The sequence below is a fragment of the Panthera tigris genome, chromosome B2, assembly GCF_018350195.1.
Source record: "Panthera tigris isolate Pti1 chromosome B2, P.tigris_Pti1_mat1.1, whole genome shotgun sequence".
NCBI lineage: Eukaryota > Metazoa > Chordata > Mammalia > Carnivora > Felidae > Panthera > Panthera tigris.
In genome coordinates, this window is record NC_056664.1 from 30,572,321 (window position 1) to 30,599,712 (window position 27,392).

Consider the following 27,392-nt stretch of genomic DNA (forward strand, 5'->3'; position numbering starts at 1 on the left):
TTTCAACAGACCCTACAAAAGCAGATGAGAAGGAAGACAGAGAAACCCAATGGAGATGGTCTTTTCCCCTTAAGTAGGAACACCCCAGCCTCAGAGACACTGCAGGAAAGCCTGAGAGGCTGAAAAGGTGGGATGGGCACCAGGCAGGGGGAAGGGGAGGGACCCACCCTGAGCACCAGTGGGCGTGGCTCCACCCTTCCCACCTCCGAGCCATGGGGAGCCAGGGGCCCGGAGGGCTGCCCCTGGTACAGGCCCCCTACACAGTTCTGCTGCTGCCATTAGGGACAAGCCGCCAAGACCCAGGGGCCCGGAGCTTCTTCCTCTGGGTGAGTATTAGCCCAGCAAGAGGTCCAAGGGAAGCCTACTTCCTGGATCTGCCCCTACATTTCCACTCAATTTTCAGGACCTGTAAGTCTTCTCCCCTGCTTCCCCTTGCCCTCCAGCTCAGTGGTCAGTCTGGGCTCACACTCAGTGACCAGTGAACCCAACCAAGGGTTGAGAGAAACGGCCGGGGCTCAGAGCCCTGCTGGGGAGCAAGTCAGCCTCTGCTTCTGGCCTTTCCAGCTGCAGAAGATGCAGGCTCTGGAGAGGGAGCAGGACGCCCTGTGGCAGGGGCTGGAGCTGCTGGAGCACGGCCAGGCCTGGTTTGAGGGCCGTCTGAGGGAGGCACAGCAACAACAGCTGCATCTGGGGGCTCTTGGTGAGGTACGGGGCTTCTGTGTGGCGCAGGGGGGCTCTGGGGGCACGGGGGACATGTGGACACAGCCTGACACCACCCTGGAAAGGCAAGAGTTAATGGGCAGGGATCATGAATTGTAATGACTGGATGCCACCAAGTGCAGGTTGGTGTTCATTGTCGGGATTGGAGGAGGCCGGTCTGCATTCCATTCAGAGGGACCTGATTTGGATCACTCCATTGAGATGGGGGAGTGGCCTGGATTATTCCAATGGGTCAGGACTGAACAGGGAGGATCCATAAAGAACAGGGAAAGGGGTACTATCCCACCTGAGGTGGATGTTGAAACGGGACTGTTAAAGAGATGGTAGGGAGAGTATTGGATTTTTCTACCTGTCTGGGGGGGGGGGGGGCTCTGTGGTGAGGGGATCCAGCTGGAGAGGTAATGGCCTGTGGTGACAGAAGAGCAGCAGATGGACCTCGATGTTTCACCATGTTGTCAGCCTCTAACTCCTCCTTTAGAATTTTCTGTCAGATTTACACTCAGAGCCTGGTGGCCCCCAGTTAGCCCAGATTCAAAATATGAACATCTGTTTGCAGAATCTGATTCAGGAGAAGGTGAGTTTATTGTTTTTGGTTTGTACTCTCGGGAAGTGGGGGTAGAGAGGGGACTTGGGGTCAGCACTGTTTTAACAGAGAAAAGCAAATCCCAGCCTCCTCTCCCTCCCAGTTCTCCCCACATCCCTCGAATCAGGCTAGTTCCTGTGCCACCCAGGACTGGAAGGGAAGGCCAAGGAAGCAGACAGCATGGCAGCAGCAGGTAAACTGTAGGGAAGTGGGGGGCAGGGCAGAAGCCGTGGCCCCGCAGGCGGGGAGGAGCACAGATGCCCACACCGGTTCTCTCCTCCTCTCCAGTTGTCAAGGCAGCAGAAAGGAGGCACTCAGCCCAAAGGGGAGACTGCTCAGCTGGGCTGCCCCAATATGCGGAGGGGCCCCACCCGTGTGTGAAGCCTCCTCTCGATTTCCTCGGTGACAGGAGAGGCTGAGTCAGAACCCCCAGTCTCCTTATCCTGCTTCTTGACTTAACAGATAAATGGCTCCAGGTGGTGGGCCAACTGAAGTCCTAACATCTTGGTGTAAAGTTTCTTCTCCACAACCGAAAACTTCATTTCATCTGCTTGGTGTCTTATGCCCTCACTCGCCCTTAAGTGATCTGCATAAATGATCTTTCTTTGAAATCCCTCTCTAGAGAAGACATGTTTATTGAAACTGTCCTTCAGCTTTAAATACAAAAATAAAATAGGAGCTTCCTCAGAATTTCAAGTAAGAACAATTCTATAAATAAAACCCCCACTCTCAACTTTAGTCTCCTCCCCATATATCTTTCCTTCTACCTGAGCTTAGGAAAGCATGAATAAATAGTGGAGTAAAGAGATTTTGCTACAGAGAAATAGAGGCCAATTTTCTCCAAAAAGGAGTATTTGCTTTGGTTCCCAGCAGGGTTGGGGAAAGTGCATTGTGGGAAAGTCCATTGCCCTCTATCCCAATCTCACAAAGAAAGGGAGGGACAAGTGTGTGAGAAGGAAAACCTCCATCCCAGCTGGGAGAGGTCGGGTCCCAAGGCCCGGTTGCCTTCTCACCAGTGGGGCCAGACTGAAAATAGCGCTGCAGGCACATCCCTCTAGGGGTTCTGGTGTCACCAGGAGGCCAGGCCTAGCAGAAGCAGCACCCCTCCAACTGTGCCCCACCAGGGGTTGCCCACCAGCCTTCCCCCAGCCCTTCCCCGAGTCACCGAGGTGGAGGCAGGGCTGGTGGAGGCGAGGATAGGGCCAGATGAGTGGGCAGGGGCAGCCAGCGGGTCCTAGGGAGAAGAGGGAGAGCCCGTCAGCGTGTCTGCACCCAGATTAAGCCCTCACCTACCACCCCTTACACTGCTTATCCTGCGATGGAAAGTGGGGGTGCCTCACCTGCGGGATGGGGGCCAGCACCAGGAGCCGGAGGAAGGCATGGGTCGGGGGCACTGGGCTGGCTTCTGGACCTGTCGCAGTCACAGTCACCATCACCACGGAGTCTGGAGCCGCTGAGTCCGGGATCTCCAACCACAGGCGCCCCCAGGCGGACTCATTTGGTTCCAGGCGAACCCTGTCGAGTACGGACGGACGCCGGGCTGAAGGCCCAAGCTCTTGAAGAGTTGAGAGCCCAGGGTCCGCGCCCAAAGCTGGAGGGGAGGGGAGGCGAGAATCTGAGGGCCAAGCGAAAGTGGCTGCTGTGGGCGGGGCTTAAAGTACCAGCTCCCACGCCAGGGGAACCGAAATGTGGGCCGGAACTGAACCGGAGAGTTCAGGGGCAATACCTGGAGAGGTTGGAGGTGAGAGCGAAGCTGGGCTTGACAGATGTCTTAAGATCGAGATCCTGAGGGCCCGAGAAGCTGGCGATGCGGAGGCTGAGCGGGGCCTTGCTGCCTGGAGCCAGGAATCCCGGGGAGCCGCTGAGCTACGGAGGAGGGCGGATCAGGCGAGGAGGAGCCGCTGCAGCTCTCTCCAGCCCTACCTGCACCTTCCTCCTGCGTCTCACCTCCAGAAGGACAGGGACCACGGTGCAGGGCTGGGGAGCAGCTCGGTGCAGGCTCTGCCCCTCTCCGTCCCGGCCAATCAACTCCAGAGAGAAAGGTCCCACAGTGGACAGAAGTGCGGACGGTAGCGAGGCCGCGAGGAAACCTCGCTCCGGCGGTCCCGTGGGCTCCAAAGGCACCCGGCCCAGCTCGGCACCTTCCGGGACCCCTCGTAGGACGACGTGAGAGAAATGCGGCAGAGGAGCTCCAGGGTTGCTTCTGGAGCCCAGCCCTGTCACCTCTACCAGCAGCTGGGTCTGGAGGCCTGGGACAGGGGAGGGGAGGGGAGAACACTGGTCCACATGAGATTCAGAGACAGGGAGAAAGGAATGATCGGCTTTTGGAATAGGGGTTACCTCTGGGGATGAGTATGAATGGAGAAAAGGGGTTACCTCTGAGGGCTATTGTTGGGCAGGGTCAGGAAAGATTCTGGGATGCTGAAAATGTTCTAAATCTTGAGTCGAGTGATGGTTACATGAGTGCATTATATGAAATCCACCCAGCTGTATACTTAAGTTTAGTGCACTTCATTATATGCAAGTTATAACTCAATAAAAGGATATATATATATATATATATACACATAATATACATACACAATACACATATGTATATAGACATATACATATACAATATATACATGTATATTAATGGACAAGTTGGGGGGGGTGGGTAGACGTACCTGCAACTGGCTGAGTCAGGGGGTAGAGGCCAGGGTGGGGGCCATCTTCCACGGGGATCCCAAAGTAGAAGAGGAAGTCCAGGGATGTCTGGGCTGAGGAGGACCAAGGCAATCAGAGACCTTCCTGAGATGAATGTGATTGATACCGCTCTCTGAGCTCTGCAGCCTTCCCGTCCCTTCCCTTCCCGGGAATATCTCCCTCCTTACCTTGCACTCTCACCCGGGGTGTGCTCTCGGCTGTGACCAGGATCTCCCAGGTCCCTGTCTGTGGGGGGTCACTGATGGTAACTATCCAGAACTGCCCAAAGCGGCGAGTGTGACCTAGAGGTCCCTCGCCTTCCTCCTGGCCCTGGGAGACCCCTGGTGGGGGTGGGGGAGCAAGAGATTGGCACATGAGCTAGCTCCTGTCCCTTAGGATGTCACCCTTCATTCTCCATTCTTCCCTCTGCCTTGAGACACACATGTGGAAATACCTGCAGGGTTCCTGATCCAGAAGCTGCTGACCTCCCCATGGATCCGGACTGTGACCCTCTGGAGCAGTGCATCCACGCTGAACACAAGTGGCCTTCCAGACACCACAACAGGAGGTTCCAGGGGAAGGGTAACCTAGAGGGATGGGCAGAGCCAAAAAATAGGGGAGAAGATGAGGCATTGAATGAAGTGGGAACAAAGACAGGAGAAAGGTGGAGACAGAAAGAAACTAAGTCACACATGGAGAAGGGATACCAGTGAAAGAGGGGCCCAGGACCAGGGATGAAGTTACGGTCAACAACAAATTGGAGGCAAGGGATTGAGGGTGAGGTGATTGCTTCTTGTCCCTCCGTAAAAGATGGCAGGACTTCCGAGGACAGACTACTGGAGGCCAAGACTGGGGGACAGGGGGCGGTACTAATAGGGAAGGAGCAACGTGGAAGTTGGGTAGCCATGGATCTCAGAAAGAGAGAGAAACTTCCTTTCCCACCCTTCTGACTGCAGTGGCAACACAGCAAGCAGTGTTAAACTATTAACCTATGAGAAAGAGCAGTGCCGTGTTACCTGTACCCTCAGTTCTGAGCCAAAAGCATTAGTCCCTCCGGCCCTCATACTTACCAGGTCAGCCATGCTGTCCCCAACAACGGCTGCCACATCCTGAATGTGCTGGTCTTTGGTGAAGATTACCTCTCCTCCTGAGGCCAAGGCCACTGCTTCATAGGGCTCAAAACGCAGAGGCGACAAGACCTCACGCCGAGCTCGGCCCTGAACCCTCGATGGGTCCTCGGTCACTAGGAATGTTACCTGTGCCCAGAAAAGAGGCCAGTACTGAGTAATCCAAGTGCTGTCTACCATTGTCAATGAGGATCTGTGCTCAAGTGTTCTGCGGAGCTGATGAGGAGGAGTAAGATCTTGGTCTACCCTCTGACTGCTCCTGCAGGGTCTCCCAATGACACAGCCCCAGGCCTTCAGTTAGTAGTTGCCACTCCCTTGTAACTGTCTCCATATGTCATCCACAGCAGATTGCTGGCAACTAGATCTCCAGTTCTTCAAATGGTTTATTGGAGACCAGTTCAAATATGCATTCAGCATCATGTAAGGGATCAGGATGTGTTATACTCATTGTCTGCTTCTCCCACCCCATGCCAAGGCTGGTTCAACCACCAGAGTGTGGTGTGATCCTTGTTACGAGATAGTTGTCAACAAGGTATGGGAAACCCCATATCTCTGGGTGGCTAACATCGGATGTCCCATCAGCTGTGCTCACTCTGCAGCGCCGCTCCTGAGTCAGGGACTCCACCTGGTTGGTGAGAAAGGCATCCTTGGGGGAGGCGTCGGTGAAGACAAAGATGTCTGAGAGTGGAGGTGTGTGCAGCAGAGCCAGCTGGCAGAGAGGGAAAGTGCTCGTGTTAAAAATGGCAGCAGCAGAGGAATGGGTAGAGTAAGGGAGGGCAGAATAGAAGGAAATATGGCCCTGGAACCCTGGAGTGAAGCTAGTGGAACTAGGCTCTGAAGGCGGGGTGGAGGGTGGAGGTCCCAGGAAGCCTCTAGTTCCCCTTGGTGGTGGGAACTGGAAAGGAAGGGGAAAGAAGGGAAGGGGGAGGGGGAGGGCAGACCTCCAGGGCTGACAGACACATCTCGGGCTCATCTCCACCCCCCAAGGCATGGATCTCATTGAGTTGTTGCCAGAAGCTGTCAGGGTCACTGGTGGTAAAGACAGGGCCAAACCCTGGGGAGGAAGAAAGAAGGTTGAGATGAGTGATGAGAGGGCTCCCCTCATCCCTACCTAGGGCCACCTCTCACCCCCCAGTCAAGAGGCCTCGCTGTGCTCCTGGGGTGAACAAGTATTGAAATAACAATATTCTCCGATACTTCTATAGGCAGGGCAGGGTAAGGGCTAATTACCTTTGCGGGGAAGTGGACCTCATTTCCTTAACAAAATGGTAGCATTTCCTGTGGTCCTGAGAGGGCGTTTATTGGATATGTGCGTAAGTATAAAAAAACACCTGGGGCCTCAGATTCCTCACCAGAAAAACCAGAGAAATAATGGTACCTACCTCAGAGTGTCATTAGAAGGACTAAATGAGTTGATTTTGTAAACCTTAGAATAGTGACTTGACACATAATTAATGCTAAACTCAAAGCTTCATCAAATATGTGATAAACCAGGGCGCCTGGGTGGCTCAGTCAGTTAAGCGTCTGACTTCGGCTCAGGTCATGATCTCACACTCTGTGAGTTCGAGCCCCACGTCAGGCTCTGTGCTAACGGCTTGGAACCTGGAGCCTGCTTCAGATTCTGTGTCTCCCTCTCTCTGACCCTCCCCTGTTCATGCTGTCTCTCTCTGACTCAAAAATAAATAAACATTAAAAAAATTAAAAATAATATGTGATAAATCCCCGTTAAATTCCAGCTACTATGAGATTTATGCAGGTAAATCAGACTCAACGCTTGCCTTTAGGGAATTCTCAGTGCTTGTAGCTATTTTATTTGATGGCCATTTCAACCCTAGAAAATCCTGCCTATCTTCTAGGGTTGAAATGGCCATCAGATAATATGGGTCAAGTACTGACTCATTTTATTGATGATGAAACTGAGGCAAAAAAAAGTCTAAATGATCAGCCTAAGCATGCACAGTGACTGGTCAACCCGGGTCAGTCGGTCTAACTTCCAATCCGTCTAGAGGCTTCACAGAGGCCTGGACCCATCCTCATCCCAACCTCTGTATACAGAAAATGGGGAGAATTGAAAATCACTGATTAACATGGAAGCCTAAGAAAGCAGAGGCCCCTGGCTAAGCACAGATCATGATTAACCTCATATGGAAAGTGCTGCCATTTTGGAAACAGAGGAAGAAGTGGCCAATCGTACACACAGAGGTACCAGTAAATGCTCAACCATAGGAAACGTCACCATTTTAAGGAAGCGGAGCCATGAGGCCCTTTCCCCCACCAGTGGCATTTACCCCTTGCCCTAGACTTTCCTTCCTTCCTCTATCCTCGCCAGACCACAGTTACCTGGATCATGGAAAGGGACCAGGATGTAGTGGACAGGCTCCATGGGGCTGCCCCGTCGCTGTTCCACAATGTGGCGAGCCTGGATTTTGGCAGCATTGATCTCCTCACCCATACTGCCTGTGGTGTCTAGGACGAAGCTCAGACTGGAGGCTGGGCTGATGTCCAGCAGCCTGGGGAGCAGGCCAGAGATATGGTGAGGAGTCTGCACATTTGTCCCCAGCCCCCATTTACTCAGCTCCCCTAGGAGCACATGCGCATTAAGGAGCACATCGCCCAGAGGCCACTCACCTGGAGAAACCCCTGTCTCCCAGCCGGTTTCGCAGGAGACTGAGGGCCTGGATGGAGGCCAGAAGGGCCAGTTCTGCTGCCTGGAGGTGCAGCATGTGATGGGGAGAGAAGCCTGGGGATGTGCTATCCTTGTTGATGCCTCCCCGTGGTGGCTGGGAGCTGCTCTGGTCAAAACGGCCCCCATGGCTACATTTCCCTGGTTTGGGGAAAGAGATCTGGAGGGTGGAGGTAAAAAACCCACTGCCTCCTAAGAAAATGAGGCCCTTTTTGACCTGGCCTGACCTCTCACTCTTCAGCAAAGGATCAGCAAGAAAGATGACATTTGTGGAGGGCCAATCTGGAGTAAATCTAGAGGGGCCAGTCATCACAGTACATGGTGGATCCCCTAATCCCTCCAGTCCATCCCCCAAAACTACCCTTGGGTAATGGAGAAGTCTTACTGGTTGAATAAGAAGCTATTCCCCCACCCAACAATCATGGCCGCCTCAGTGGGTCTCCATCCATCTACCCCATCCCCAGCATCCACTCCTTCCAGAAGTGATGCCATAGGAAATGGGACAAGGGCCTACAGTTCTGAGATCCCTAGGGAGAGGGTCAGGGGAAAGGAAGTGACTTTCTCCCCTTACTTCTGCCTGGTACCTGGAGGTTTGGAGGGATGAGTTCCAAAGTAGCCAGAGGTGAGGAGTGTAAAGCCCAGCAAATTCCCGGGGCAGCTCAACTCCTCGCAATCAGAGCAGGTAGGATCGTCCACTGGGAAGAGAGGACAGGGGTCTAGATCCCAAGATCCTGCCACCACTGACCTTTATCCCCATCCATCCAAACTTTGGCTTTTCCCTGAGCTGGCAAAAGCCCAAATGTACCCTTCTAGGATTTCTGAACAAAAACCTAGAGATCATCTAGTGATGAGACTGAATATGTGAGACCGGGACTGTGCTAGGAAACCCAGAAGCGTGAGCTGTGGACAGGAAGTGAACTTGTAATGGACAGGAGGCCGCGTCATAGCTCAGGTGGAAGGATGAGGGGACTGTGAAGAACAGCCCTGTATGTTCCATCCCATGTTGGGGGAGGAAGCCACACGAGAGAGAACTCAGCTGAGATCTGCAGACCTTGGTCCTGGCTCTGTCCACCCCTGTGACCTTGGGGAAGCTATCTAACTGACCTGGCCTTTGGCTGGACTGGGGGACCTCACAGGTCGTTCCAGAGAAGAAGCCATGTCACATCCTATGTGACCTGAGGATGTGACACAGTGTCTGGGGAGGCTGAGAGGACATGGCTTTAGTGGGCTTCCCCCAGCCCCCGGGGTCATGGCCGTACCTTGTGCCAGGCTCCGGAGCTCCTGCCTAGGCCAGAGGAGGTGAGGGTGTGGCTGCTGCTGTCCCATTTCCACCCAGTTGCTGTGACTGTAGAAATCCTGGGGGGAGGGAGGGCGAAGGGGAATGAGGCGCTGTCTGACCATTCTCACAATCTCCAGCGCTTATTCTCTCTCCTGGAAAGCCTCCTCCTACCCCCGCTGCTGCTGTCAGATACCCCAAGTGCCCTCCACACCCTCTGCCTGTCGCCCAGAACAGAGCTCTCCCCAGGTGGGAGCCTCCCGGTTTTTCCTCCCATCCCACTCAGAGTCCAACCAAAGGCCCTCCAGTGGCCTTCAAGGCCCACTCCCGACCTCACGCCTCCTCGCTTTTCTCCAGCCACACTGGCCTCCTGGCTCTTCCCACAGGGAGAGCTGCCAGTTTGGAGGTGGGGGAACTAGGGACCAGTCTCAGGGCACTGGCAAGCAGTGCCCCATCACTTCTTGAGTAGGGGGAGGTGTGATTAAGAAGGCACCATGAGGGGGCGCCTGGGTGGCTCAGTCAGTTAAGCGTCAGACTCTTGATATCTGTTCAGGTCCTGATCTTGTGGTTGGTAAGATCAAGCGCTGATGGTGCAAAGCCCATTTGGGATTCTCTCTCTCCCTCTCTCTCTGCCCCTCCCCTGCTTTCTGTCTCTCTCAAAATAAATAAATAAACATTAAAAGAAGAAGAAGAAGAAGAAGAAGAAGAAGAAGAAGAAGGAGAAGGAGGTACCAGGAGGAAGTCTGTATCTGGGGGACGGGAAGACCCTGGGTGAAGAAACCCCTGCCCATTTTACGCAGTCCTCACCTGCAAAGCATGAAGTGCAGCCCCAAGGCGCTGGCGGGCCAGGGTGTGGTCAAGAGCTCTGGCCGCCACCAGGGCCTCCCGGAGAGCCCCCACTAGGCGTGTGCGCCCCTGGCCCAGCCGCTCAGCATCAAAGTGCAGGTCAGGGTCATTCCTGGATGTTGGCAGAAAGTCCTGGGCTGCGTTGGCACGGGAGACCTCACCTAAGGCTGCTCGGAACCTCCGGGAAGGAGACCCAGGTCCAAAGTAGGCAGCAAAGAGGTCGTCAGCAAGAAGGGTGCGGCCCTGGAGAGAGTGGGTTAGGGGACAGGGGACCCTTGGGTTGCACCATTGCCCACATTTTCTTAGCAACTGGCACTCAGGTTGGGTGTGCAGGGAATTGAAGGTCCTGGGCCCTATGAAGGAAGGGCAATTCTGGACCTTTCTAAGGAGGGGGGGGGGGTACTCCTGATTTTAGGACGAGGACACTTGGGTATTGTTACTGCAAGGGGTAGAGGTGAGGAGCCAAGGAAGAGAAGGATATCCCTCCTCTTGGCCAGCAGGGCCCTGAAGAAGTAGAAGTCCCAGGGAATTGGGGAGTCCAGCTGGGATGTGACAGGACCTGGGGACGCTCACCAGGAAATCCTCAAGACGAAGCGGGGAACGGCCCGGGGGTGGCTGCTCCAGGAAGAGCTGCAGGGTGACATTGAGTGCCGCCTCCTCGGTCAGGTCCTGGTGGGTGACGGACCCGGGGGCAGCCAGGAGGCTCCAGATGTTGGGGAAGAAGGAGGATGCAGGGGGCAGCAGCTGCAGTAGCAGCAGCAGCAGCAGTGAAGGATTCAAGTGGGCCACGGGCACGTCTGCAGGGAGCATGGCTGGGACATGGACCTGAGGGGACAGAAGGCTCTCGAGAGCAGGAAGCAGCAGCGGGTCCAGGGCAGGCCCAGCTCTTTAGCTCTTTGTCTCCACCGGCACCTGCTTTGGGCCCTTCCTCTGCTTTGCCTGAAGCACCTGGATCTACCCCAGCCTGGCCTCCCCTCTCAGTTGCCTAGACAACCTGAGGGCCTTAATGGGCTAATGGGGACATACACCTGCAGGAAGGAACTGAGGCTCCTTCCCCAAGACCCCCTTCCCCACCCCCAGACCGACACCCACACTCCCAAACACCCAGCACAGAAAACCTGATGAGTCTCCTCTCTAGGCCTCTCCCCTACCTGGTTGCTGGGTCTCCCGCAGGGCCGCTGGGGCGTGGTGTCACAGGGCACTTAGGTCAGAGTTATAATTAACTCAGGACGAGTGGAGGGGGAGGGAGGCCCCGGCAGGATGGGGGCAGGCCAGACAGCCCCTGGCCCCTCTACTCGTGCCCGCCCAAGGCCACAAGCGGCAGCCGGCACCAGGGCGGGGCTCCCTCAGCAGCAGTGCAGAGGTGAGTGGAGAAGAGCTGGGAGGAGGAATGAGTGAGCAACATGACTCAGGCCTGGCTCAGCGCCAGGGACAGACCCAGGCAGACGCACCTCTCTGCCCACCCGGCGCCTCTTGCTCAGCCTGCCGCCCTTCCACTACCTTCCCAGGCACGGGCCCTCAGTGCCCCTCCCCGGCCCCACCACACACAGACAAGAGATGATTTTGTGGCAAAATATTTTATTGCTGCCACCCCCACGGCGGACTGCTGGGGGTTATGAGGGTCAGAGTCAGGTGCATCACAGCATCTTCTGAAATAGCGCGATGGCCTCGTCCACCTTCCTGAGCTCTGCTTCTGTCTGCTGGAGCTGGGGGTGGAACAAGGGAGAGGGGGTGGTGGGTGGTGAGGATTCAGGCCCAAGAGAGGAGACCTCCAAATGCTCGCGATGGCAGAGGGGTCCCAGTTGGAAAGATGGGTGGGGACCGCAGCAGGGAGTAGTCTGGGGACTGTGTGAGCTCAGCTGGCCTGTTCCCTCTGAATTCTCACCAACCTCCCCATCAGCACCCACCTTCCCCTCCATCATCACTGGCCTCTCGGGTCTTGCCTTTTGCCAGAGTGGTCAGTCCCCCAAAACGAAGGAGCCCATGTGCCCTAGCCAGCAGCCCGACCCCCAGCTGGACGGCAGCACACAGGGGTTAGGGACGCAGCCTCCCAGGCAGGCACTGGGCCTTCATTTGTAAAATGGAAATGGGGACACCCCCTGCCCTGAGCAGGTTTCCGGGAGATTGGACTGAGCCCTGCTCAGCGACCAAGGCTCCGTAATGCAGCCTCTGCTCATTTCTCTCTGCGTCCATGTGGTTCACCCCACTGCTCCTCCCTGGAGAGATCCCAGGTGAGCCCGCCAGGCTTCCTGGCTGTAAGTGGTCCTGAGACCAGCACCAGGCACTCAGGGTGTTCCGGGCACTGGGTGGGGCACGAGGGCTCTGGCTGGGAGGCAGGATACCTGGTTCTAGGTCTGTCTTCACCTTGCTTGTGTGACCTTGGGCTGTGCCCCTGCTGCTGACCGTTTCTCATGTAAGAGGAGGGATTACGTGGGCCCTGCCTATGCAAGGGGCCCGGGCGGCCTGCTCCCCCATGGCTGCCCAGGGCTGGGCCTGATGATGGAGGGAGCAGATGGTGTGGGCAGTGGAGAAGGAATGCCCGTCCACACCACACACCTTGACTTTGTCTGCCTCCTGGACGTCAAGGGGCACCTTCGTAGGGTAGCTTGAGGCAGCGCGGCGCTCCCGCAGACGCTGTGCCTGCCGCTGTGCCTCACCACGCTTGGCCTGCAGCTTGCCCAGCTCCCGGGCCGGGTCCACCAGTCCCTGCAGCTGCAGGTGGACGGAGCAGCGGTCAGAGGCCAGGGCCACAGCACAGCCCTGTGGCGCGGGAGCCCCCAGGGCCAGGACAGCCACCACGCCCGCGCTGGCCAGCGCCTGCACGTAGCCTGACACAGCCGACGCCAGAGCGCCCGTGGCCTCATCAGTCACTTCTAGGAAACCTGTGGGGAGGGAGGAAGGTGAGATGTGGCCCCCAGGAGACGCGAGAGGAGGCAACCACGTCGGACAAGGGTCCCAGAGTGGACTGAGGGGCCAGTGGGACGAGGTGGCTCACAGTCAGGCCGGATCCGGGTGAGGTTGTAGTCGGCACGCAGGGAGCGCACAGCTCGTGTGATGCTTAGGGCCAGTTCCATGGCAGCTTCTGCCTCAGGGTCCCTCCAGGAGCACTGTGGGATGGGAGAGGGGGTGAGGGAGGCAGGGGGGCAGGCCAGAGCCCCCCTCTAGGCTACACCCCATACCTCCGAGGGCTCCGGATAGGGGGTAATACAGAGGCTAGGCGGAGCTTGTAATGTCCGCCGGGGCAGCCTCTGGAACAGCTCCTCGGTCACGAAGGGCATGAAGGGTGACAGCAGCCGCAGGCCAACGTCCAGGCAGGTATAGAGGGTCTGGCGAGCACACTCGGCCACCACCTGGTCCACCCCATTCAGCACGGGCTTCAGGCACTCCTAGGGGACCAGGAAGCACAGAGCACGAGGCTCAGGGATGGAAAAGGCCTAGCCTGCAGCCCTCACTGTGCCTGTGAGGACCAGGAAGGGGACAGGTTGGCTCAGGTCTCGTGGCCAACCACTGGCAACGTGAGGTCCAGGGCTCTGCCGCCCCCCACCCGTCTCTCAGCTCCTCCTCACCAGGTAGACATCACAGAGCTCATAGAGCCAGAAGCTGTACTGGGCAGTGGTGACAGCCGGGAAATCATAGGCCTGGAAACCCTGGTTGCTGAGCCTCACGGCCTCAGTCAGCCGGCTGCGGATCCAGCGGTCCACTAGGCTCTCATGGCCTCCAGGCTTGGGAAGAAGGGACACATCAGCGAGGAAGTACCATAAGCTCAGGGGGAAGGAGGCAGAAGCCCATGGGCGGCAGGAACCATGGGCAGATCGGCATTCCAGCAGCCTGATACGTCTGAAGCAACCACCATGTGCCCAGCATCTGGAGGAAAAAGGACCCCCACCCCCTTCTCGGAGGACCCCGATGCTCAGGCTTTCCCTGTATCTATCTGTCCCGCCTGTTGCAGGAAGGCTCCTTCGGGGCAGGTGCTGGGCCTCCTGACTCAGTGGCTACAATCGTGACACAGCACGGACCATGCTCGATGCCTGAGAGGCAGACGAGCTGCCTGTGTGGGTGCTGCCCACCCTGCCGCCTACCAGGCCCTCACCTCAGAGGTGGGTGACGGCACAAAACCCTTCCCAAGGCCACGCAGGGCAAACTTTGTGGCGTTCCAGAGCTTGTTGCAGAAGTGGCGGTATCCCAATATCCGGTTCACATCCAGGTTGATGTCGCGACCTGGGCGGGTGTGAAGTGTGACTCCTCACTATTCTCCCTCCCAACTCGTGCCCATGGCGAAGAAGGAGAAGGGTGGGCTCAGGGAAGGAGGAGGGACTCAGCGGAGAGGTTTTGGAGGCCATACCCTGGGACGTGTAGGCACACAGTCCAAACCGGAGGGCATCGGTGCCGCACTCGGGAATCCCCGCCGGGAAGTCTGCCTTCTGTGGGGAGGAGTCAGTCGGGGGTGTCCTGAGGCAGCTTCACCTACCTCAGCCCACACTGTAGCCCCAGAGCCCGTCCTCGGTACCTGCCCTTCTTTAGCCTTCTCCACCTCACTGGGATCCAGGTTGCTGTTCAGTAACTGGTCGTGGAGGCCCTGAGGGTGAGGTGTGAGCAGTCAGGGGGCCGTGGCCACAGCCCCACAGCCCTTCCCGGCCCGGCCCAGGGCGCAGCCCCACCTGCAGGGAGACTCCGTGGATGACGTCCAGGGGGTCGATGACGTTGCCTAGAGACTTGCTCATCTTTCGGCCGTGGGCATCTCGCACGATGGCGTGGAGGTAGACCTGACAAGCAAGGGCAGGGAAGGCCCATGACAATGTGTCTCCTCACCCACGCAGCAATGCCTGCCGGGGCCCTGCATCCGGTCTGCCCCGTTCTGAACCTCAGGCCCCCATGGTACCCCTGCCAGTACATTTGGCACCTCCATGGGAATTAGAGGCGCTCCCTCATCTAGGAAGCCATGGCACAGAATCACTGAGTGGAACCCGGGCTGGCTTTCAGTCCCCACAAGCCCTCCCTGGCTAGGCCCACCCACAGCTGTCCGTGGGCTGTGCTGTGTCCCCATGTGTGCTGAGCCTGAGCTGTGGCACAGGAGGGTGGGTGATGGTAGGGACTGTGGGAAGGGTTTCGGCAGTCTTATCACCTCTCTGAAGGGCAGCTTGCCAGTGAGCTTCAGGCCAAGCATGACCATCCTGGCCACCCAGAAGAACAGGATGTCATGGCCCGTCTCCAGCAGCGTCCCCGGGTAGAACACATTCAGATCTTCTGACTGGGGGCAGAGCAGGGCATGATGGGGAGCCAAGCACCCACCTCCAAGACCGCCATCCCACCCTGGGCTGGTCCCCCAGGAACATACGTGGTTGGGCCAGCCCAGGATGGAGAAGGGGAAGAGGCCAGAGGAGAACCAGGTGTCCAACACATCCTCATCTGAGGGAGGCCAAAGGTCAGAGATCAGAGGGGACAGAGATGAGGATCAGAACCCCAGCTCTGCCCTTCACCCCCAAGGCCCTGACTTGCCTTGCTGGAGACTGATCTTGTCAGGGGACACTCCAAATTCCTTGGCTGCCTTCTCCCGGGCCTCGGCCTCACTGCGCCCGCTCACCCAGTACCGCCCATCAGGGTCCTGCCAGAGGTAGGGTGAGTGCCAAGGGGGTCCCTCTGCCTTGCCCTGACCCCTCCCCCCAGCAAGGACCCCACAGACCCACAACTCCCTGAGATGTGCCAGTGTCCAGCTCTGGCCCAGTTCTCACCTCCCCTGGGGGCACAGCTGGGTCACTGACTGTGATGAAGTAGGCTGGGATGCGATGGCCCCACCACAGCTGCCGGGAGATACACCAGTCCCTGCAAATGGTGGGGGGCAGGGGGATTGGGGGAAGGGACGTGAATCAGGCAGGGGAGGGAGGTGCCCCGGCCTGTGCCCTGATTAGCCTCTCACCCAATCACCCTCCCACATCAAGGGCCCTGACGCACCGGATGTTGTCCATCCAGGCGTGCCATGTCCGTTGATGGGCCTCAGGTAGGATGCGGAGGTCACCCCGTGTCACAGCAGCACTAGCGGCCTGGGCCATCTCCCCACAGCGCACGTACCACTGTGGCCGCAGGAGAGGCTCCACCACGTCCTTGGACCGGCTGTGAGAACACACGGGTGGGAGATCAAGAGGTGAGCACCCTGAGGAGCCCCTCCCCTGCCCTCTTCCCAGGCCCCCGTCCTCACTTGCAAAGCGGCACCACCATGGGGTTGTCCTCAATGCCTCGGAACAGTCCCCGCTCCTTCAGTGCCGCCAGCACCGCCTTCCTGGCCTCAAACCTCGGTAGGCCCTGGGTAGGAGACAGGCCTCATCACGGCCATGCCTACGTACCCCACCATCTCTCGACCTGGCCACCACACCCCAGGTAGTCTCACCAGGAAAGGCGGGGGCACGTTGATGAGGGCCCCTCGGGAGTCCATGATGCTGATGGCCTCCAGCCCGTGCCGCTGCCCGACTTCATAGTCATTCTGGTCATGTGCGGGGGTGATCTTCACTGCACCTGGGGTGTACGTGGGGGTGCCAGGGTCACGAGGACTCAGTGGAGTCTCTATACACACCCTCTTTTGCTGAAAGATGTGGCCCCCAGACCACCCTTGTCTCCCACCTCTTGAGTACAGCCCCCTGAAACCCAGTCCAAGTCCTGCTGGTTTAGGAAAAGTTTGTTCTTTTTCTTCCAGGGGGAAGATGAATGACCAAAGGGTGCCTCCTTCTCTCTCCAGAGGCAGCCCTCGGCTCACCTGTGCCAAACTCCATGTCCACAAAATCGTCAAAGACGATGGGGAGGCTCTGAGACGAGAATGGGTGAATCACGCTCCTCCCCTTCAGGTGCTGGGGGCAGAGGGAGACATCAAAAATTCAAGAAGGCAAAAGCAAACAATAAATCATTTCAAAGATGAAAAAAAATTCAAAACGGGCTGGACCCAATTCCTCTTACCCAGGTCCCTGATTGTCCCAACACCCAGGGCCAAAAAGGAGCTGAAAATGAGTTTCTGATGCAATTTTCTCTCAGCCAAGAGGCTGAGCGCCCATCCCACCCTCATTCACAGTGTAGGAGCCCCTTCCGACCAGCACTCCTCCCCAGCTGTGGGCAGCACCCCTGCCACACCTGGTATCTCGGGTCTTTGGGGTGCACAGCTACGGCCACGTCTCCCAACATCGTTTCAATCCGAGTTGTCGCCACTACCACCTCCTCGTCACTGTCTAGGGTGACACGAGGACTTGTGGTCTCAGCTCTGGCCCCTTCTCACCTCCTACCTCACCCAGCCCGGGACCCTGATGCCCCTGGCTCCTACCTGAGCCTTGGACCTTGTAGGCAAAGGAGACAAGGACCCCAAACTCCACCTTCTCCTTGTAGCCAGGCACGGAGAGCAGAGTGCGACCTGTCAGCTCCTTCTTATCCACCTGTGAGATGGGTGTTAAATAGCCAGGGAGCTGGAGTGGGGGGGGCGGAGATGGAGAGAGCCTGGGGTGGGGGTGGGGACACACCTCGATGTCAGAGATCGCAGAGTTGAGGGTGCAGGACCAGTTGACGAGACGGGTGCTGCGGTAGATGACTCCTTCCTCATGGAGCCGGACGAAGGCCTCTGTCACAGCTGCTGAGAGTTTCTAGGGAGCAGGGGGAGTCACGCATGGGCCCAGGTGCCTAGGGACCCAGGCAGACTTGCCAAAGCAGCGGGATCTGGTGAGACTTGGGCTGTCCAGAGTCCCACTGTCAGCACACAGACCCCTTTGAGGGCTAGAGGGCAGAAGTATTTTTCTTGAAGAGGAGAGAGAACTATGGGAACACAAAGGCAGGCAACAAGCCTGAAGACTCTGAAGATGGCAGGGAAGCCACTCAGCTAGGGACAGGTGCTGGTGAAGAGAATCCTGGGAGTTCAGGCTCCACAGGAGAGTGAGGCCCCAATGTGTGCCACTTGAAAGAATGTGAGCTCCCAGACTGGGTGACAAAGGGCCATGATAAGGGGCGAGAGGTGGTATTTGCAGCTGAGCCCTTAGTGGTTTCCTATGAGCAGTGGGCTCCCCTCCTAGGGGAAGGGTGCTCTCTTCTGTGGGTGCTCTAGGGAGCTTCCCTGTCCTGCCTCAGCCCCAAGACCCCTCCTACTCACAGGGTCCATGGTGAAACAGGCTCGATTCCAGTCCAAGGAGCTGCCAAGCTTCTTCAGCTGGTGGTAAATCCGGTCACCCTTCCTGGAAGTGGACAAACAGGCCGGGATCAGCACTCAGGCCTGGGCTGGAGAGAGACACTGAGCGGCTGATGGGGTATTTTCACCCGTCCCTCTGAAAATGACCTGGGCCCCAGAGCCCACTGACCCTCAGCCTCCGTGAGGGTCTGGCTCTGCAGCCACGGCCGGAGGCTACAGAGATCTTATCTGGACAGGGGGACAGAAGTGGGGGGGGCTGCATACTCACTCCTCTTTCCACTTCCAGACCTCCCGTAGGAAGGCCTCTCGGCCCAGCTGGTGCCGGCTCAGCCCCCGTTCGCGCCAGAGTTTCTTCTCCACGACCACCTGAGTGGCAATGCCAGCGTGGTCACAGCCAGGGTTCCACAGGGTGGTCTCCCCTCGCATGCGGTGCCTATGGGAAAAACACGAGGACCCAAGGGGAGTGGGCTGGTGGACCTGGCATCAAAGGAAGAAGGGGCTCCTGGGAAAGGAGTCAATGGACTCAGGAAAGAAAGGGGCCCAATTCTAAAGTTATAGTCAGGGAGGGGCGCCTGGATGGCTCAGTCAGTTAGGTGTCCGACTTCAGCTCAGGTCATGATCTCATGGTTCATGGGTTCGAGCGCCATGTTTGGCTCTATGCTGACAACTCAGAACCTGGAGCCTGCTTCGGATTCTGTGTTTCCCTCTCTGCCCCTCCCCCACTCATGCTCTGTCTCTGTCTCTCAAAAATAAATAAATGTTAAAAAAAAATTTTTTTTTTAAATGTTCTAGTCAGGGAGCAATGTGCAAGGACAGCCAGAGCAATCTGGCAAAAGAACAAAGAAACAAAGACGCTCTTGCCCAACTAGAAAACAAAACGTATGAGAAAGTTATGATTATTAAACGGTAAGTTACTAAAAAAAAATAATAATAAATAAATAAAAATAAACAGTAAGTTACTACATAGAAACAAAGTTACAGATAAAGGGAACCAAACCCTGTCTAGAAACAGATGCAAGCACATTCAGTATTTGTCAAAAGTCGCATTTCTTATCAGTAGGGAAAGGATGAGCTACTGAATAAGTCTGTTTAGGACAGCTAGCTAATTAGTTCCCTACTTCGCAACACTCACAAAGATAAATTCTAATCAGACTGATGAACTCAACACTATCAGAAAAGCATTAGAAAAAAGTAACACACTTTTCAAACTAAAAAAAAGACCAAGACACAGATGAGACTGTGACTCTGAGGTAAGAGAGGCCTTTGTTAATGAGACGCAAAGATAAAGCTGAAGAACCCTGACAAATCAACTAGACCAAAATGTAAAAATCTCAGAATAAGACCCCTAAGTAAAGTTAAAAAGCAAGTGATAGGCCACTTAGGGGGAAGTGACTAGAAGCTAGTAACACATTAGGGAACTAATCAGGAGGTGAATTAGAGAAAATAGAGTAGCATTGCAGGGCTACATCTGCCACGCTCTGGTTCAAGTTCGTGCAGCTTATGCTTAAGCTCTCTGCTGATGTGGCACATAAAGCCATTAAATTCCAATGACCTTTTCTGTGACCTTTTCGAACTAAGCACATTAAAGCCGGGAGAGGAAATTATTATATAAACAGAGGCAACTGGGTGGCTCAGCCCATTCAGCTTTTGACTCTTGATCTCAGGTTCAAGCCCTGCGTTGGGCCTGGAGCCTCCTTAAAAATAATAATGAAATAAAATAAAATAAAGATATTAAAAAAATAACAAAGAAACACTATATATACATCACTTTCAAAAGACTCATCAAACTATATTATATTCATTACTTTATAATCTGATCATCCCCACTACAGTTAGATCTCCTTGGGTCCTTGGGAATAGGGACTAAAGCGACTCCACTCTCCTGAGCTCTTCGATCCTCAAAGTGTTGGTTAAACATGTACTGGATACGGGGGCGCCTGGTTGGCTCAGTCGGCTAAGCATCTGACTTCAGCTCAGGTCATGATCTCGCGGTCTGTGAGTTTGAGCCCCGCATCGGGCTCTGTGCTGACAGCTCAGAGCCTGGAGCCTGCTTCAAATTCTGTGTCTCCCATTCTCTCTGCCCCTCTCCTGCTCATGCTCTGTCTCTGTCTCAAAAATAAAAACATGTACTGGATACAAACATGTTTTATGAAATCTGGTGTTTGTTAGGTTTTACCAAAGAAGTAAAGCGTAACAAATGAAAATACAAAGAACAGGGGCGCCTAGGTGGCTCAGTAGGTTGAGCGTCCCGACCTCGGCTCAGGTTATGATCTCGCGGTCTGTCTGTGAGTTCAAGCCCCATGCTGGGCTCTGTGCTGACAGCTCAGAGCCTGGAGCCTGCTTTGGATTCTCTGTCTCCCTCTCTCTCTGCCCCTCCCCTGTTCATGCTCTGTCTCTGTCAAAAATAAAATAAACATTAAAAAAAAGAAAACACAAAGAATATTTTACTAAAATCATTTCTCCGGGTTTGTATAAAGTTGACCAAAAAAAAAAAAAAAAAAAAAAAAAAATCAGTAAAATGTCATAGGTATTTGCATGAAAGTACACTATTCTCTGCTGGGGAGAAAAAGAAAAAATATAGATATACAACTCACTTTTATTAATAATGTTTTGTTGATGGAAATATTTAATGTTGTGTTTCACGTGTTATTTTTTTTTAATTTACATTTATTTATTTTTGAGAGACAGAATGCGACAGAGCATGAGTGGAGGTGGGGCAGAGAGAGGAGACACAGAATCTGAAGCAGGCTCCAGGCAAGCAAGCATTCAGCACAGAGCCCAATGCAGGGCTCAAACCCATGAACCACAAGGTCATGACCTGAGCCGAAGTCGGACACTTAACCAACCGAGCCACCCAGGCACCCCTGTTATTTTTGATTCTAAAATGTTGATAGAAATCTATTCCATTTAAGTAAATGGGAGTTTCTAACATTTTATTTAGGCCATGTTCATTAGAAAAAAGGCTGCTATCTTAAAAGTTCTTTTTTTTAAGTTCATTTATTTATTTTGAGAGAGAGAGAGAATGTGAGCAGGGGAGCAGAGAGAGAATCCCAAGCAGGCTCTGCCCTGTCAGTGTAGAGCCTGACTCAGAGCTGGATCCACCCAGGGGCCCCACCTTAAAAAGTCTTCTAAGAAGTGTTCATTCTTTTCTAGTGTTACTAAGTTGACCGTTGTATGTTACATGTATTTAACACAACTCTGTATTTTCAGCTTTCAATTCCTCACAAAATTCTAAATCTGATGTTGTATCCCTAGTGCCCAGAGCACAGCTGGCACATAGTGATGCCTGATAAGTACTTCTAACCAAATTAAGTTAGTAAATAAGACTCCAGAAAAATTTCTCAGAACTTAAATTAAAATTAAATAAACCCTGGCTTCTAAAGATAAAAAGTTGTTTTAAAATACTTTTCTAGGGGCACCTGGGTGGCTTAGTCGGTTGAGCATCTGACTCTTGATTTCAACTCAGGTCATGATTCCAGGATTGTGGAATCGAGCTCTGCTTTGGGCTCTTTGCTAAGTGTGGAGCCTGCTTAAAATTCTCTCTCTCTCTCTCTCTCTCTCTCTCTCTGTCTCTCTCTCTCTCTCTCTCTGTCTCCTTCTGCCCCTCTTCCCTGCTAGCACTCTCTCTAAAATAAAAGTAAATAAATAAATTGAATTAAATACATTTTTATTTATTTAAAAAAAAAATTTTTTTTTAACGTTTATTTATTTTTGAGACAGAAAGAGACAGAGCATGAACGGGGGAGGGTCAGAGAGAGGGAGACACAGAATCCGAAACAGGCTCCAGGCTCCGAGCCATCAGCACAGAGCCCGACGCGGGGCTCGAACCCACGGACAGTGAGATCGTGACCTGAGCCAAAGTCGGACGCTTAGCCGACTGAGCCACCCAGGCGCCCCGAATTAAGTACATTTTTAAAGAAACTTGCCATCTGCAATATTAAATTATATAATTGTTAACTAATTAAAATATTAAAATAGTAAAAATTAGGAAGGAACAAGTACTAGAACAGGAGAAAACTTACACAACAAACCAAAAAAATCAATATCTGAATATTAAAGAATCTTCCAACAAACCAATTAAAGAAAAAAAAAAACAAAGAATCAATAGAAAAATGGACAAAAGATGGGTACAGACGATTCACATAAAAGGAAACCTGACCGGCCAAACATGAACAGGCACAGACTCAGTAATCACAAACAAACACGGATATGTCCAGGGCCGGAAAGGGAACAGGGAAATGAATACCCTCACATGCAGTTCACAGAAGTATAAATCACTGAAGCTGCTTTGGGGGCAACTTAATATAAGCATGTCCCTCAGACCCAGCAGTTTCACTTTCTGATATTATACCAGAGAATCCTTCCACTTGCACTTGAGAAAGCATATACAGGAATGTGCATTCCAGCAAGGTTTTCAAGAGAGAAAAATCAAAAACAGCCATTAATAAAAAAGTGATTCCAGGGCATCTAAGTGGCTTAGTCAGTTGAATGACTGACTCTTAAGAGCCTGCTTAAGATTCTCTCTCTCTCCCCCTCTGCTCCTCTCCCCGTCTTGTGCACTTACTCTAAAATAAAATTAAAAAAAAAAAAAAGTGATTATTACAGCACAGCCACATTATAGAATGCTATGGAGCAATGAAAGAGAATGAGATCAGTCTATGTATAAGAACAAGGAAAGATCTCCAAAGTAAATTGCTAAGTGTAAAAAAAAAAAAAAAGTTGTAGAGTAACATGTTTAGGGTGAGCCCTTTATGTTAAAGAAGAGAAAAAGAAAAACCCACTCAAAAGGAAAATTATACAGTTCTATGGGCATGCATATTTGTAAGTAGATAGGAAAGATCTGGAATGATACACATCACAGTGGTAATAATGGCTATGTTTCGGGAGGGAGTAGGTCTAGAGAGATGCAAAGAGACTTGAAGCTTTAAATTTCTTACAAAAACATATTCACAGATTTCTTGTTTAACTCAAAATAATGTTATTTTCCATAGCAAGAGCAGGGAGAGAACAGCATCTGCAAATGAGGGGTGTTGGTTGCTTGACTGGGGGAGCATGCAGAGGACGATGGGAATGATTACGAGAGAAGTGTAGCACCACCAGGGGGCACAGCTGAGGGCCAATATGGAAGAAGGGAGGACAGATGGCCTGTCAGGGAACAGAAGGGAGGACAGGAGTGAGAAGCCAGAGAAGGCAGAGGGAACCCGTTGAAGGAGAGGACAGGAACTCACCATCGGGTCAGGGAGTCCTGGATGGCGTTGGTGAGTGCGTGGCCCAGGTGCAGGGAGCCTGTCACATTGGGGGGTGGGATGCACATCATGAAGATTCCCCGGGGATTTGGTGCTGACACGCTGGCACGCTGATGGGGGAGGAAGGACGGGCACATGCTAAGGCCTCATGTCACCTCTCCCGGCCCCCTCCCAGGCAACCTGTCCTCTGGCCCTGCTGTCCCCCTCCCACATCTCCTCCAGGCCTGGGCAGTGGAGCCCACTCACTCCATACTCGGGCTTGAAGAAGCCCTGCTGCTCCCACCAAGGGTACCAGGCAGCTTCCACGTACTGAGGGCTGTAGGAGTCAGGCATGGTGCCACTGACATCTGGGGGAGAGAAGGGGAGGGTCAGTGCCTGAGGCTGGGAGCAGCTGGGCCAATGGGCCTCTGGTGCTCACATCACAGGACAGGCATTGGGAGATCTGGGGCTGTGCAAATCCTCACAAGCCAAGCAGTGGGAGCAACGGCAGAGGAGGAAGGGGTAACACCGCGCAGCAGCAGCTGAAGAGGGTGGAGGTGAAGCGCTGGGGTCCCTACCCCCTTCTAGTACCTTTCTTTTCCCCAGATGGGGTTGGGAGGTCGTAGGTAATGACCCCAGGATCCCGTTTCCCCCTCTTCTCTGGTTTTGGTTTCTTCTGCTTGGGAGGGAAGAGATACAGGCACAGATATCATCCACCCATGTGTGCTACCAGCTTTCTTCCAGTCCTACCCTTAGCTTCTCACCTCCCCTGGGGGTGGCTGCTGCTGTTGGCTCTTCTGCTTCTGCTGGAATTTCTCTAGCTTCTCCCGTTTCTTTGCCTCTTTCTTGAGTTGCGTAGCAGTCTTTGGGGGTGCAGGGACCTCAGAGCCTAGGCAGAGGCACAGAAATGCCAACTTGGCCCATTGGGGACCCTCTGTGAACCTTACTACTATGTTTCAGGTGGCCTATTCCAGCTGCCCAAGTGCTCCTCCATGCTGGTCTCCCATCTCACCCTTCCTCAGGCCCCTTCCCCAGTGATTCCACCATTCATAAGAAAAAAAAAAAAGAAAGTGAGCTACACGGAAAGCCCAGAGGAACCCCTCCCATTTTACTCCCTACCCTGCCTCACCTGGCTGTTGGGAGAGCAGTCTGGCCCCTGAGTACAGAACCACCTCCCCCAGCACTGCACGGAATTCTGGCTGCTGGACACAGGTGATAAACCAGCGTGTCACATTACCCCAGATCCGGCGCGCAGAGGGGTCCAGGACCTGGGATGGTGACAAGAAATGAAATAGCCTTAGTCACCCTATAATGAGGTCTGAGGGGAGCTTCCGTCATTCTTCTCTAAGCCCCGGTGACTTACGTAACGGAAAGGCAGCAGCAAGGCTGTGACAGCCGCCAGGTCAGCCAGAGTGGGAGCCTCCCCAGCCAGGTAGGTGTGCAGCCGAAGCCACTCTTCCAAGGGGCTCAGAGCCCTCCCCAGGGCCCCCAGGGCAGCCTAGCAGGAAAGGGAAGAGGTTATGAATATGATAAGGCTTGGCCCACCTCAATCCCACCCCTTATCCCCACCCAATCCAGGTGACCCCCTTCTACTCCACAAATCACCACCTCTGAGGTCAAATGGTCATAAAAATATTCCCATTTGTTCAGTGAATTCCTGCTGAACACTTACTATGTGTCAGATGCAATATATCAAACACAAGAAGTTAATGTTAAGATTATATGAGACAGCACAGTAATTGCTTCAAGAAGTATTAAGTACCTACTACAGGCCAGACACTTCTCTAAGAATGAGGAGATGAAAACAGACCCTACCTGGTGGAGTTAACACTCTAGTGGGGGAGACAGACAATAAATATGCAAATATATAACACATTACCCTATTTTTCTTCCTAAGTGCTCTAAAGAAAAATAAATCAGGCTGAAGTGGGGACAAGGAATTCCAGAGAGGGAACCTCTATTTTAGACAGAATAAGCAGGATATAAGGAAGCAAGTCAGGGTCTAAGTCATATATTCATTCATTCATTCATTCATTCAAGAAATACGAAGTATCCACCATGTGCTCAAAACTCTGCAAGGAGGTGGTTGCTTTGAAGAATTCCTGGCTACAGTCTGGTACAGTTCTCTCTCCTCTCCCTTCCAGCCCTTCCTCATTTCCCTCTCCCTCATCTCCTTCCAGCAGGGGCCACCTCTCGCACCCCACTTGCCTCTCATCTCTCCTTCACCCAGTCTTTATTTTCTACACTTCACAGTAACCACGGCCTTCATCAGCCTCAGACTCCTCAAACTTCTGTGCCCAGACTTTAAAACACCTGGCACCAGACTGCTCTGCACACTTCTTTTAATCTTCTCGAGTTCCTCAACATGAAAACTTCTCTTTTCCTCAACGGGAAGACCAAGGCTTCAGAGTTTAAGAAACCGGCCCAAGGTTATCATACCAGAGGGCAATCTGGGATTTGATCAGTGTTTCTCCACATTTGACATGCTATCTTCACTACCCATTCCACCTTCTTTCTTCTAAATTTCCCCCTCTCCCTCTTCCCTTCTTCTCCCCAATCACCTGGGGGTCCTGGGCAGAGCTTCGGAGTCCCAAGGCCTGCAGCGATGCTCCACAGGCAGCTGGTATTAGCTCCGTGTCGGCGTAACTGACCCACTGTTGGACCAGGACGGCGGCCCGGCTACCGCCAGGGCCCCCCAGGCCTGCTGGCCACAGCAGCTGGGCCACAGCGGTGGCCCCCCACACCCAGAGCCCGCCGGGCCCCTGCTCCAGGGCGGGCAGGCGGGGTGGGGGAAAGGGAGTCCTGCTGGTCGGGGGTGGCTGGAGACAGACGCGGGGGTGGGCTCCTCCCCAGCCCGGTCCCTCCCCAGCCTCCCCATAACGCGCAGCGATAAGGGCACGGAGGCTGGGGAAGGCATCGGGATGAGGGGAGACATACAGGATGGACATGGTTACGCAGGGGGTCCGAACGAGGTGGATAAAAACCTAAGGAGAAGGAAAGACGGGAAGACTGAGGAACCCAGGGGCGTCCTACTGGAGGAGAGAGGGTACCCCCGTGGGGACTCCTGTACCGCAGGTGCCCGAGACCCCCAGGACTGGAGGTCTGATAGGGCCTTAAGAGCCAAGGGCCCGGCTCTCGGAGTGGCAGTGCCAGTGGGAAACTCCCCAGGATCGCGCGTGCTCGGGGACTGCGGGAGGCTCGGGGTAGCCCCTCGGCGAGCGGCAGGACGCGGGCTCGGGCCGCCGGTACGTACTGGAGAGAGGTGGTCAGGCCCAGCCAGACAGCCACCTCACGGCCGGGCGCCGGCCGAAGGTGGACCGGCCTGGAGGCCGGGGCCGAGAAGTCCGGCGGGCAGGGACGGTGAGCGGTTCTCCGGGCGATCCTAGCTCCCTGCGACCGCCGCCGGGCCGTCTGTGCCCACGTGTTCCCCCCCTTTGTGACAACAAGCGTTTCCGGGCCCGCGGGTCCTGGCGCGGGCGGCCGTGCTCCGCCTGCGTGTGCGGGTGCGGCCCTGCCCGACACTGGCCCGGGGCCGCGCCACCCGCCGCCGACCGCGCTCACGAGGGACCGCGCGGGACGCGGACGCGGGAGCAGAGGACGCCCCCACAACCGCTCTTCGGTCAGGCGCCACCGCGGGCACCTTGCACGGGTCCTCGGGCGGGCCAGAGGAGGGCGGCGCCCAGCGGGCAGTCCGGGAACCTGCCGGCCGCGGCCGAGAGGGCGCCCCGCCTCTTCTCGGAGCCTCATTCCCTCCGCAAAGAAGAGGCAGTCAAGCTGGAGGGCCCGTAAGGTCCTCTAGCGCTGAGAACTCATCTGTATAGAAAACTCCTATTTGCTGAATGAGCCAGTTAAGAATTCAGTTAATTCCCAGTTACAACTCTCCACAATAAAAATTGTCACTTGTGTTAAACCTCTATAGATATTCAGGAAGCGTGCAGTGATTTGGCTGGGTTGAGGCGGCATGATAGAGCAGCATCAAATGCATGTTGGTGTCTCATTACTGTCAGGTTAACAGAAGGACAGAGATGGAAGGGCAGCAAGTACTTGTTGTGGGTATAAGCAGAAGACCACGGTAGGCAGGGGCATGTTCAAGAAACA

At 54.5% G+C, this 27,392-nt stretch overlaps 3 protein-coding genes across 4 annotated transcripts; 1 reads left to right on the forward strand and 2 right to left on the reverse strand.

The window, feature by feature from the left end:
• Window positions 1-212: 212 nt before the first annotated feature.
• SAPCD1 (suppressor APC domain containing 1) lies at window positions 213-1,752 on the forward strand. Its single transcript, XM_007098768.3, has 5 exons — window positions 213-326; window positions 565-705; window positions 1,199-1,294; window positions 1,407-1,511; window positions 1,592-1,752. Exons 1-5 carry the CDS (start codon window positions 213-215, stop codon window positions 1,682-1,684), a joined length of 549 nt encoding a protein of 182 aa, XP_007098830.1. The 3' UTR covers window positions 1,685-1,752.
• Window positions 1,753-2,372: 620 nt separating this feature from the next.
• VWA7 (von Willebrand factor A domain containing 7) lies at window positions 2,373-10,733 on the reverse strand. The gene is made up of 16 exons (XM_007098771.3): window positions 10,494-10,733; window positions 9,882-10,163; window positions 9,058-9,154; window positions 8,383-8,493; window positions 7,744-7,939; window positions 7,456-7,625; window positions 6,057-6,169; window positions 5,708-5,824; window positions 5,059-5,244; window positions 4,443-4,575; window positions 4,177-4,329; window positions 3,970-4,062; window positions 3,251-3,552; window positions 3,030-3,169; window positions 2,644-2,818; window positions 2,373-2,537 (listed from the first exon to the last, which is right to left on the reverse strand). The coding sequence occupies exons 1-16, from the start codon at window positions 10,728-10,730 to the stop codon at window positions 2,373-2,375; spliced, it is 2,670 nt and encodes an 889-aa protein (XP_007098833.2). The 5' UTR covers window positions 10,731-10,733.
• Window positions 10,734-11,478: 745 nt separating this feature from the next.
• On the reverse strand, window positions 11,479-26,942 carry VARS1 (valyl-tRNA synthetase 1). 2 transcript variants are annotated; one of them, XM_042986019.1, is made up of 30 exons: window positions 26,548-26,942; window positions 25,856-26,278; window positions 24,658-24,792; window positions 24,424-24,562; window positions 24,059-24,183; window positions 23,886-23,970; window positions 23,562-23,662; window positions 23,298-23,425; window positions 18,338-18,502; window positions 18,034-18,115; window positions 17,414-17,533; window positions 17,221-17,329; window positions 17,034-17,128; window positions 16,666-16,756; window positions 16,303-16,427; window positions 16,114-16,217; window positions 15,870-16,028; window positions 15,650-15,740; window positions 15,417-15,522; window positions 15,256-15,326; window positions 15,043-15,168; window positions 14,579-14,683; window positions 14,428-14,496; window positions 14,263-14,341; window positions 14,011-14,138; window positions 13,487-13,642; window positions 13,100-13,306; window positions 12,916-13,027; window positions 12,477-12,802; window positions 11,479-11,626 (listed from the first exon to the last, which is right to left on the reverse strand). In XM_042986019.1, the coding sequence occupies exons 2-30, from the start codon at window positions 26,240-26,242 to the stop codon at window positions 11,558-11,560; spliced, it is 3,795 nt and encodes a 1,264-aa protein (XP_042841953.1). In that variant the 5' UTR covers window positions 26,243-26,278; window positions 26,548-26,942; the 3' UTR covers window positions 11,479-11,557. The 2 variants fall into 2 exon arrangements, with proteins under 2 accessions (XP_042841953.1, XP_042841951.1); XM_042986017.1 differs by having other exon boundaries at window positions 23,886-23,973.
• Between the last annotated feature and the right edge of the window lie 450 nt (window positions 26,943-27,392).